Source organism: Harmonia axyridis, chromosome X (assembly GCF_914767665.1).
Source record: "Harmonia axyridis chromosome X, icHarAxyr1.1, whole genome shotgun sequence".
NCBI classification, from domain to species: Eukaryota; Metazoa; Arthropoda; class Insecta; order Coleoptera; family Coccinellidae; genus Harmonia; species Harmonia axyridis.
Genome location: NC_059508.1, coordinates 8175362 through 8188314, shown reverse-complemented (window position 1 = coordinate 8188314; position 12953 = coordinate 8175362). Strand labels below are relative to the sequence as shown.

Genomic DNA, 12953 nt, shown 5'->3' with positions numbered 1-12953 from the left:
GAAAAAGGTTTTTATTGAAGTAACCGTTATGCTCTTAATTGTTGAAACATGGATGAAGTCTTGAGGTGACCTATCAATAAGAACTATCATTGCGAATATCGTCACTTTTCCCTGCACTACTCACGGTTTCAATCTTTCAGTTTTGATTGACAGGAAAAAGTTATCTGTCTAAACGAAAGTTCTGATTTTCGAACCGGTTTTTCGTTTTGTTAAAATGACCATTTTCCGAAATATGCAAGATCTGCCCTGAATGAATCACAAATTCACAGGTCTTCGATCGTCAGATTCAGGTCTTCATATTAGGTCGTTTTCCTCATCAGAAATTGACAGATCTGTTCGGATAGTGAGGCATCCAAGAAAATTTTGTATTATCTTTGATTTTCCGATTTTTTTTTGTTTTGATTTGATGCCTAAATTCCCTAGTTCTATCTGGTTATTAAAATAGTCTGCTAGAATTTTATGGAAAAGTTTCAGGTCTCCCTAAACAAAAATTTGGTGGAAAATTCCAATTTTATTATTGAAACTAACAATTGTAAATTTACGTACAAATGATTCATAGCGATTTGATTTAAAACATGGTATATTACAAGCTCTTATTTCATTGTGATGATTTGTCTAAAGAAAGGTTTAGAGGTTGTGTTTTCTTAAAAAATCTGGTTTGGTTGATGTGAAACACGTATCAATCCAATTATTTCGAATGATTTCGAAAATAGAAAAGTAACAAAATGTCGCATGCAATTTGTAGCAGTTTTGCAGTTCGTAATAGTTGTTCTGAAATGGACATCCTTTATATTGTGACGTCTGAATGTTTATGGTGTTAAAGGCCCCCCTCCTCTTCACTGGTTCAACATCGCCAACTCATGAACAAGTTTAAAAATCGCTGCAGGATCCATATGCGTAACATTCAGTTCTATAGAAAATGATCGAGAGATAAAATTTCCTGTCTGAACGCCTAACTCATGCACTGTTTCCGGCTATCCATTCTATGACCTTTAGAGGACGGCATCGTTTTCAATGAAAACAGGTAACGGCTATAAGCGAATGACTCAATTCGCTACTTCACTTTTTTTTTCTAGGAAACGAATTGTTTGTAGCTCCTTCGAAAAGCATCCTCATGATTTTTGGAAAGATCACTAGATTTCACTTCACGGAAGATCAGTCTTATGATTCGAAATTTCGTAACTTTTATATTATTTGGTGTAGATGAAATCAAACCTATAGATTATTATAAAAACAAATAAGAATTTTTTGATTATTGGAAACTTTGATATTTAAATTTTAAAATTCATTTGGCGATCAGATCTATTAATTTCGAAGGCTAAAAATCTAGGAACTCGGTTGTAATACAATATTCAGTCAGTTCCGGAGTTGAAAAAATTCTAAAATCCTCTAAAATGTGAAATGAAAACTCTAAGGGGTGGAATTATTTCCCCTCAGCTCTCCAAAAATAATCAATGAATATGTTAAATCATTAGCCAACCTGTTTTTTTGATCGCCTATTAATTCATCGGGTCCTTTTAATTATCCTTTTCGCTTGTCGCAAACCAGTTCAGTTCTACATAAATCTGGAAAAATTCGAATTTTGGCACCTTTTTCGAATCGAGTCAGTTTGTATTAGTCAGTGTCGTACCTTTTGATCGTCGCGGTCTACATTTCTTGATTGTTTGCCAGTCAGGAGATCTATTTTGGATAAACCTCAATGAGAACTGAATTTGCGTTAAGATTTGACGAATATTGATTGTCTGTAAATTGAGTTGTTATCATATTTTATACGTCATGGTGAAAAATACCACGTGAGGAAGAGAGGCTACTATTTCTTTTATTTTCTTCATTTCAAATGTTCAAAAATGAAGAGTATCTAGAATGAATTCGCTGTTTATGTTTTGCTGGGTGGAATGACCGCATCTGGATTTTTGTTGTGTGCTAAGAAACCTATTCTAGAGGAAAAAAGTGCATGGAAATTTTTATTCGTTTCCTTTGGGTCAAAACGTTGTAATTTTTTATTGTGAAATGTAACATTTGAAGGAGTTGGGAATTTTTGCAATTGAATGATGAAGATTATAGAAATAATCAACTGAAATACGCTCATTGATTTGGCAATTTGAGGAATTTCTTTTTCCAAGTAATCTGAATATCTGTTGGGCGTTTTCAGAACCTGATATTTGCCTCAACGCAGGAAAAAACATGTGAAGTTGCACATTTCTGAAAATCTTGTTGCAGAGTAGAGTTCCTTATGTTTATAATTCTCAAATCGTTTCCCATAGATATCAGTGTCACTGTTGACACTGCAGGCTAGATCTTATAAACAGGGTGTTGGGCAATAAATATAGTAAGACTACCATATTCTGATAACACGTATATAACCATACAAAATTTGACATTCACGTCATTGTGTATTGTTTGATTGATTTCGAATTTTTTTTTCCAATATAAATTCGTCATTTCCAATAAATAACTCCCTTGAAACATTTGGAGTTCAATTTTTGAATTAGGCGGAATTGCCAAAAAAATTTTTTCTATAACACATTGATTCCGAAAATTCTTTGTATCTTCAAATCTTTCAGATTGATTGTGATAATGAATATTTAGGTTTATTAACACACTTTCATCAGATCGAAGCATTTATATTGGAAGAAATAGATTATAAATAAAGTAAAAAAAGCATCACTCGGTATATAGGTATCTTGGTATTTTTCCACAACAGCCGCATTTCTATCTCCGAATATAATTCATATTTCCTCAGTGATGAAAAACTGTTTGAACATAAACAACTATCATCGCGTTGTTTTTAATCCAATTTGAAGGTGAGCGAAATATTTGTGAAGTGATATACGATTTATATGGCACTTGACAAAAATGATTTACGTTCACAAAGTCGTAAATTTCAATACCTATGTTGAACTTCGCCTTTTTCAACAGCAGACAAAAAAAAAACGTTTGGTGATCCTTCAACTAGGTACTTTCAATAAAAATATAGTCAAGTTTTGAGTGCGCGTTGACCACATTATGTCAATTGGAATAAACTTCCTTATTATTTCATTCACACCCACATATTTAATATCCTTCAACTCTGACAATAATTTTTGAAGTAAACAGAAATATGATATACAGATATCTCACTTGTAATCATTCCAGCCATCTGTATGAAATATTTCTAGGAAATTTTACATGATAATAAATGCAAGCGAAAGTTTATGCGGTGGAAAAAAAGCTTATTGTGTGAAATTTCCATTTTGCCTTGTTTTGAAATGATTCTAATATCCTGAGTCATTTATTCCTAAAAAGAATATCGTAGTTTTTTATTCTCTAAAATATATTTTTTTTTAGCCACATTACCCGCACTACCACTTGGGAGGATCCAAGGAAGTCCCTAGCAGCTCAAACAGCGGCTCAACATCAAAGTGCTGAGCAACTTCTTTCTACACACCAGTCCACATCTCCTACTTCTACAAGTAAGATTTTGAAAATGATTTCTAATTTCAATAAAAATAAGTTTAATATGGCATCAATGTGAATTTAACAAGTTTTTGAGTCACTGTGCACATAATATTATAATTGAATCCTGTCGGTTAGAGTTTGGTTAGTACAATATTTGCAATATTAATATAATAGATAATATTTACAAGAAATGTTTAGTTTTTCTCGGATATGATTATGTTTCTCTCCGTTTCCTATGTGTTTGGAAGGAAAAAATTAGGTATTGAGATTCAATTCCATAGGTAAAATCATTGAAACGGTTTTTTAACTGTTTTTAACTGTTTATTGATCATATATAAACGTAGTGGAACGTATTATACCTGTTGAATATTCAACGAATTCAGTCTCGCTTTACAACTATAAATGCTAAGTTGGGGAAAAATAGACACTCTAGTCAACTCACTTTGTTCATTCCTCAAAGTATTGAGTAGATATTAAATTCTCATGAAAGTGGTGGAACCGTCGATTTCGCTAAAACCTTCAAATTTTTAGGATTCATGATATCATTTTATGTGGTAAAAAGTACTAGAACGATGAGCACTGTAATTGAAAATTTATCCTATCGAAAATCAACCTTCACATGATAGAACAAAATCTTGTACTTTGAAGCAATGAATTAATCTATTTATATAATTCGATCAGATTTAAGACAATCAGAATTAGTTCGGTGATTCATTTAGGAAGGCAGATGATTTAACTCAATCGACCTCCTTTCTACCTGAAGGTCTTATTGATGGTACAAAGGCTGCAATCTTAGATAATTTTAAGGTTTGATGATATGAACCTAAATTTCTAAGGATTTCAGATTGATCCGTCAGGGATTTATTCTATAAGCTCAACTAAAGTGTTTTCTTGAAAATTGAGCCTGAGAGCTTTTCTTAAGTGACACTGGCTCTGAAATTATTTTTTTTGTGAATGTAGGATTTGGAAAACGAACCCAAATTTGTTTTACCTGTTTCATTTCATTGTTGATCATGTTTTTCGTCGCATTTTCTATATATACTTATATTTTTTCACATAATCATTGAATTTTGCTGGCCGATAAATTCAGATCCTTTATCTTTTTTTTTGTGTGAAGGATTAGTCGAAAAAGAAAATGATACCTTCTGCCGCTTGTTGGTTTTCGGTTGTTTATTCTTTTTATTTGTGTGGTCTAAAAATAACAGTCGTTAGGTAGTTGGAAAGGTGAAAATTGGTGCATCATATGAATTAGTAATAGTTGGTTGGTAAGTTATTTTCGGTTCCTACTACTATTTTCAGAGTCAGGCAAAGGTGAGTTAATTCTTGTTGGATCAAAGACTTAGGTTTTAATATTTCCGTTTCATAATAAATTAGTGAGAAGCTCGTGATAGTTGAAACAACAATTCATCTCAATCACTATGTTATTCAGAAATAGATTCCTAATTATGCATCGGATCTCAAAAGGGATCATATTAGACTGCGTTATCCAGAGTTTGCTTGATGAGAATGATGACGAAAATATACAAATCATAAATATAAACATCTTTCATGTGTATTGATCATTCATCAATGCTATTCATTGAGTGAATATCGAAGGATTAATTCAACTATTTGGCTATCTCCTTAATTTTTGATTTGACACAACTATTTTTTCTTCTAGCACCTGGAGAAAAAACTAAAATGGTTTTCTGTTCTGATTTGTTTCTTTTTTGATCGAGTTGATATTGAAATACTTTTCTGTGACGACTTTTGCAGCATCATCAAGAAATCAGTGACCGTGAACAGAACGGTATACACCCGAACTTTATAACAGTATCACATTTAAGTCTTTTTCGGGCTCATTTGTTCCAAAAATCTCCCAGAAATATTGGCTTTTTTATGCCATGTCTATTTCCATAGTTTGTTTTTGATATTTTTGTACGTATCAAACGTCGACCAAAATTTCAAAGTTCGTACCCTTGTTTTTTTATTGTTGGAGAGATTCGATTCACTTTCATGCAATATTGCATATTTATGCAATATTTATATTTATTAGAGAAATGTTCGGAAGAAAGCAATTTGTTGTTTTCATCATTTCTATTGGAAATCGAGATGGCAGAAATAAAAGAAACGTTGAAATTGATGATTACTTTTTTGTACGAACTAAATACATATTATGTTGTTTGGTATTTTTTTATTTATAAACTTAAAAATTACATAACCAGTACTAGGTACTGTAAAAAATAAAAGTTCTGTCAATTGACAATTTACTATTTTTTTAAAGCTGCGAAGGTCAGTGCAGATGTGGAAATAGGTCCACTACCAGAAGGATGGGAACAGGCACAAACTCCCGAAGGAGAAATATATTTTATTAACCACCAGACCAGGACAACTTCTTGGTTTGATCCTAGAATTCGTAAGTTTCAGCAATTTAAAATTTCATCTTATCGCTTTATTTACTCGTTGATTTAACAAAAACAGTCTTTCAATTTCTTCCGACGAAAAAATGATCCAATGAAAATAGAAAATAAATCTAAAAAAAAAAAAACTCCTGAATGTTCATTGTTGACGCACGTATTAAACGTCATAAATATTGGGGCAGGTAACTCATTCATTCATCTGTAAATTAGCACTTCGCTAGCACTTCAAATCTTCCATTATATTAATATTCTATCAATTTTATTTATGAATTTCGGTGGTTACAAATGAGAGTCGAATAAAAGTATGTAAAATTGTATAAAATTGAATCATGTATCTAAACACGTGTACTGGTATAAGAAACTAATTTTTTCACCGAAAAGTTATGATGCATCATTATTATAGAATATGAAAAGAAACATGAAATCTAAATTCGATCCAAGAAGCTGCCTTTTTTCAATGAGATGATATATTTCAGAGATTAGGAAGTATGAAATTTGGTGTTATTAGTTTATTATTTCCAATAATCATAACATTTGTTTTTCGAGGAATATTTTCGATTTGTTTTGTATTATTTCATCAAGGACGTATACATCCTTGATACTTTTATATAGATAACACGATTCATTAATTTTGAAGGCAATAAATTAAAGTTCGAAAAAATTATTTTCCAAAAACCTGAAATAGTAGTTTCGAGATGGGAAGATATGATAAACCTGTTGTAACATTTGCAGTTTTCAAAATAAATTGATCGAACTATGAGAATGAATTCCTAATAATAACCTGATTGGTAACTATAATCCGAGACATCCTTCGTACTTTTCTTGGATAGATTCGAAACAAAAATGTCAATTATGTAAGCTAAACAATAGCCGTTTGATTGCGGTATCTTTAAGTTGGTTTGCCAATACGACTGAACGCAAGTTACAATTACAACGAACTGATATTTCATTTCATAAAATGCCACATTGTTTGTTTTCATGTTGCTGAACCCAGCAAACTTATCTGATTTCGAATCGTATAAACAGGGATCTGAGAAATAAAAGTTACTGCAAACCTGTATACATGGGAAAGTTCTTTTTGGAGGACATCGGAACCCAAGGCTTCGAAGTCGTTCACACTGCAATTATTATTATATCTTATACCTCATCGTTATGTCGCACTTTCGAAAAGTGCGGTATGTTTTGATTCTGCAACGTTTTTGATTTATTATTCGCAATAATACACTTTTAAAATCGTTTGAAAATAGTGCCGTACTCCGTCCAGAAATATTATGCGTGTGATTCGTTGCAAAAATGCTGCAATTATCAAACATAAAATCATGAAAAAGAAAATTAGTACGACAGCAAAGTTTTCAGTTGTGAATTTTTGAAATTTTATTTCGGAACCAAAAAGTTTGGACTCTGCTATCCTTATTCAGGTTTTTTTTTTAGGAATTCAGTTTTTGAAACGATTGAAATTAAATTGCACCCTTAATTGATGGTGGATGCGCCTTATAATTTTTTCGATTACGTGAAACCTTTAAGAAATTGAATATGTTTTTGCAGCTGTTTGTTTCAATCGATTGTACTACAAATTAATCATCAAGATTTCTGCAGAGAATATGAATTAATGAATTACCTGTACCAAAATTTCGTTAGGTATAAAAAATGTATTTGGAATCATGAATTCATTCAGTCAATTATCTAAATTTGATGTCTCGGTTTTCATCAAGCTAGGAACATTAATGGTACGATATAATTGAAAGCTTCTGAAAAAATTCGAGAGTCGTTCAAATCCCTCTAGCTTGATTAATTGCCAAAAGTTTTTAAGAGTATTTAACGAAAAAACAACCTGTATATGTGTTAATTCATAATGAACAGAATTTCTAATCTAATTTTAAAGAAGTTGAAGGTAATCTTCAATTTTAACTAATAATGTTTAGGTTTATTCGTTTACTTTAAGATAAGTTTCTCAATTCGATTGGCTTATTGTAGAATTGTTGGGAGGCTGTTCAAACTGCAACCCTGTTTTTCGTTTGTGGATATTGTTGTAATTTATTTATATCGATTATCAATATGTATGTTTTATAAAAAAAATCATTTGGTACATAAAAGTGTAAGAATAACTGTCTTTCATTAATATTTCCATCCTTGAATCCACTTTAAAGGAAGATTGTATTCTTTGCCTCGTTCTTCTCCAGAAAGATACGAAGTCGAGAGATATTTCAAAAACCTTTTCAACGATGAGATTTTAATTACATCGTGAGACCGGTCTTGATTAGAATCAACCATAATTTTTCAGTTTTTCCGTCGACATCCATGTCGATTGTGTTTTTTATTTTTAATTTGTCCCACAAGTGACTTGAAATAATTGTCTGTTTCATAAATTTTGCATGTCTTCTATATACCGTAACATAAAAGTTACTCAATATTAATAATAAGGAGAGTAGCTTATATTAACGATTAAGTTATTTTTATTTTCACTTCACATTCTGTACTCTTCCAGCAGCACATTTACAACAGAGAACTCCGGGTACAGGTGTCATGTTGACGCCCTGGCAGAATACATCACAGTCAACACCGGTCAAACAGCAACAGCTACGACTTCAACTCCTGCAACTTGAACGCGATAGACTGAAACAACGTCAGCAGGAGATAAGAAGACAGCAGGAACTGATGCTGAGAGGAAGCAGTACGGATCTTCCTATAGATCCGTTTTTGTCCAGTCTGACTGATCATTCACGTCAGGAATCTGCCGATAGTGGCCTTGGTAAGTCGGGATATTTTGTTCTCCTCGCTAGAATCAGCTATAAAGAGTAATATCTTTGCAATACTGTTAGTTTAAGGTGGGTGCCCACTCAAGCATTACTCATCGTGTGGAATAACTGATATTCACCGATTGGTAGAGTAATAATAACATTAACTTTTACCGTAGTTTTGTTGTTTTCGTGATTCGTAACTTGGTCTACGAAATTTCCTATCGCATAATGCATTTAAGACCGAAAATTCTTGGTAACAGCTCTAACTTCTACAATTTTCATCCGAATTCAATAAAATTTGGTAAGGATAACCTGTTTGGTTCGAAGATTATCTCACGCAAATTTCAGTTTAGAAAGAAATGAGATGAGGGTTGAGCAAACTCAAACGTAATATTTCCGGGTTCTTCATATCTAGCGCATTTCCAAAAATTAATTTCCCAGGATCTTAATATTTCGCGTTCTACTATTAAGATTTTGATGATTTTTGGTAAAATTCGGGTTGAAACATAAATGGTTGAATTTTGCATTGAAATTATAGTTGTTTCGAATAAACGGTGCGTGTTACCGATGCCCAAATCAGAATTTACTGGGAGACAAGTGCTACTCAAATGAAAATAACGTATTTTGAAGGGTTGATTTTTTAGAAGCAAATGACGAGGAAGAATATTGTCACAGTCATTGACACAGTTTTTTGGTCAGCCGATGGTCAATATCTTTGCAATATTAATTTATGTCTACAATTATCACTGAATCTACCACTTATATTTTCATAAATATGCGCTTTGTAATCGGGACACGAATTATCTCCATTTATAATGAAATTGTTACTTTTTGGCGAACATCTGGTGGTGAGAATTAATCATTGTATGTACTAATTATTGTATATGTTTCAAGGTATGGGTACAACTTACTCGATGCCACACACACCTGAGGACTTCCTTTCTACTATGGACGACAGTATGGAAGTGGGCAGTGAAAGCCACACTATGGACACTCCAGACATATCAACACTCAGTGAAAACATCGATTCTACAGAGGACCTTGTGCCTTCCTTACAACTAGGAGAAGAATTTCCTAGTTTAGATGATGTTCAATCATTGATCAATCCACCCAATACCAAGCCTGACAATGTGCTCATCTGGTTGTAAATTAAGTGCCTATCTATACATTTTTATAATATGGCTAACTTCTTATAGTTATTAACTGAAAAAAAAATAGGGACAATATTTTCCCCACAACAAACATGGAAGTTTTTTCACCTGACCATTTTTAAAACATTCTGTAATTTTTTAATTATATTTGCGGTTCGCCGAAAGTGTTAGTTTTATGATGTATTCGCAGATTCACTAACTATAGCTTAATTTACCAATTTATTTTTTTATTGATTCATAGGAAAATTCTTTACGTGAAAGTAATAGAACAATTCCGTGTTTCCTTTTTTTTTTAATTCAAACAAGATAATTTCTTCAGACCACTTTCCATAATTGATGCATTCTTTTTTCAGATGGCATTAAAAACTACAGATAAATCGACTTGGTCAAAAGTAAAGAAAAAACTTCGTTCATTCTAGGATTTTCAACGCTCACAGTAACATGATTTTGAACTTCATCAGAAATCGAGTTGAAATAATTGCAATAAATTTACGTTATACGCTTCTACACGGCAATATTAATTAACTATATGTTCTAAAAGTAATTGTTGAATGTTGAATTTTAAGCATTTGTATTTCTTACAGTTTATGGGAACGTTATTACAATGTTGGGCGTGTTTTCAAGGAATATCTATAGTTTCTTATTCTAATTTAGTTGTTGTAGAATTAGAATTCGAAGTATAAAATTTCAGTGTATTCTTTTGGGGAAATAAGATTTGTTGTGAATTCAAATGAATCAATCTTTTATTTCCCTATCAGAAACTTAAACATAAAATGGAATCACTCATTTCGGAATTTGTACTATTTATTTATTGTTGTGTTCTCTAGATTATTTAATATTTTATTTACTTTTATATGTATTTAGGTCAGATTAAGAATTTTTATCGTTTGTGATAAATCATATTCTTTCATCAATTCCCACATCATTTTGGAATTACTTTGGACCAGTAACAATTTTACTGTTGCTGATTTTGACTCATGTAATTTCATGTACTTAAACATTGATATAATTATTTATAGCAGCAATATTAGACATACTGGAAATAATGAAAATTTCTAGCTCCAAATTTTTTATTTAGGCTTTCACGCCATTTGAGTAATTTGTAATAACCTGATTTATGAGTTCATAAATGATAGTAAGACCTCAAAAGTTGATCGGTGTATGTATGGTACACCCATTCAACTTGCTATAAAATTTTCCATATATTGAATAGCTGTTTTACATTAGTTGCCCTAATGTTAAAACATGATGCTCATGATTATTTAAAATGAATCCATCCATTTTTGGTGCCTTTAGTGTATTGTAAATACTTATATATATATTGAAAAATCAATTTTGCAGAAATAGATACAGTGATCTATATCTTTTATATACATTCTTTTACAATAATATTTCATCTTTTATGATGTTCTTCTCAAATAGCTTTTAGCTAATTTCAAAGCATCACCGCAGTTTAGAATTACTTCCTTTTATGGGCCTGTTTTATGAGTCTAAACCAAACTTTAATTCAAGGAAAAGTCTATCAACTTGTTAGCTCTCATATGAAGACCTGAGCTGGAATGCCTTAATTTTGTAGCACTGATCTTCTGGTGCATTAGAATTCACTTTTTCCAACTTACAAGCTAAATAAAAATATGGAAGCATATCTAAGGTTTATCAGATTTGTTGTTTAGCTTCAACAATATATAAAAAAGTGATATTTTTGATCCTTGCAATAAGTTTTATTGAACTTAATGGACTTTAAGATTCATAGAGCCAGCCCTGTATCTACCTCTGGAACTTGAATGCAGCTAATATTTAAAGATAAAACTTGACAAAATTTTTTTCATGATCTCCTTTTGAATGCTCAAATATACCTCATCCAAAAATTAATAAAAGATGAAACATGTGTGCCTTAAAATTATCCAACTTTTTTGAGGATATATGAACCTGCAGTGATGTTTTGCTGATATAACAATTTGTGATGCCTTCAAGAAAATTTGCGCATTATTTTTAATAGTAATGTTTTGTCCCTCTTCTCTTTTTATATGGAAAATGTGTTTTATTGTTGTGGCAAGATGCCATCTGTAATTGAGTGCCAAACGTTTGATTTCAATTTCAGGCAGTGTGAGTAGTTGAAGTTGAACTGCATATATCGTCTGTATTCGTATGAAATAATTCAGTGTAGTTAGCTATGCATCTGCAATGAATTATTTCATAAGTATTTCAGAGTTACAGGTTACATCATGTCTATGCTTTTTATGTATGTTTCCAAATAATTTCTTGATGCGAACTGATATTGAATTGAGGAAATATTTTTCCTAATATGAATTTAAAAAAAATTTTGTCTGATGGATACACATAGTATGAACTTTCCAGAAGAGAATTTATGTGAACTTTTTAGAAGTAACTGACAGACATACTCATCTGGATAATTATGAATTAAGTGTTTTACAGCTTTTACTAAGAATAAGTTCGAATGTATTTTTGAAATGAAGAGATCTCAATACTGGATTTATCATTGGAAACAATTTTTTGAAGCAATTCATTAACAATTTTGCAAAATAAATAAATGTTCAAATAATTTTCATGAATATATAAATTAGAAGATAATTTTCAACATTTGATCACAGAATTTTATATTCGTAAAATTTTTTCAAATTCATCTGGAACTTTGAACTAGAATTGAAAGCTCAATTAGAGAACAAACCCCACCAATCGGCTAGCTATGTCACTTCTTGTAGTGATTAGATCATAAATTATTTTGTAACAATGTACAGATCTTCATATTTCATTTTAAGATATTAATACTTCAGATTAGTTTGTAAACCTTATTATTCATCATTGTGAAACAACATTAGTTAAAAACTGTAAATATATAAACGACATATTCTATAATTAGGCATGATTCTTCATTACCTGCTCCTGTGTTTTTTATATTAAACATTCTTGTTTTCGGGCTTTTTCCAAACAGAGAAAAAGTATAAGGACACATATACCTCTAGGAGAAGCGCTAACCATAGCCTCTTGTTTCGAGCTTTCGGCCCTCATCTGTATGGTGAAAGTGTTGGGAAGAGCAAAAAATACTTATATATATTGAAAAATCTATTTTGCAGAAATAGGTACAGTAATCCATATCTTTTATACACATTTTTTTACAATAATATTACTTCTCTTATGATGTTCTTCACAACTAGCTTTTAGCTAATTTCAAAGCATCATCGCAGTTTGGAGTAACCTTTTATGGG

The 12953-nt window shown here is 31.4% G+C and overlaps 1 protein-coding gene across 4 annotated transcripts in view; it reads left to right on the top strand.

Moving 5' to 3' along the window:
• The window catches only part of LOC123685630 (transcriptional coactivator YAP1-A-like), a 39670-nt gene extending 27067 nt beyond the window's left edge, over window positions 1-12603 (top strand). Inside the window, exons 2-6 of one of the 4 annotated variants that reach the window (XM_045625382.1) lie at window positions 3328-3452; window positions 5702-5833; window positions 8323-8586; window positions 9470-9716; window positions 10080-12603. In XM_045625382.1, the coding sequence (XP_045481338.1) occupies window positions 3328-3452; window positions 5702-5833; window positions 8323-8586; window positions 9470-9716; window position 10080 (769 nt within the window). In that variant the 3' untranslated portion in view covers window positions 10081-12603. Of the gene's footprint in view, window positions 1-3327; window positions 3453-5701; window positions 5834-8322; window positions 8587-9469 lie in introns of all 4 variants that reach the window. The other 3 variants (XM_045625379.1, XM_045625380.1, XM_045625378.1) reach the window with 3 other exon arrangements.
• Window positions 12604-12953: the final 350 nt, after the last annotated feature.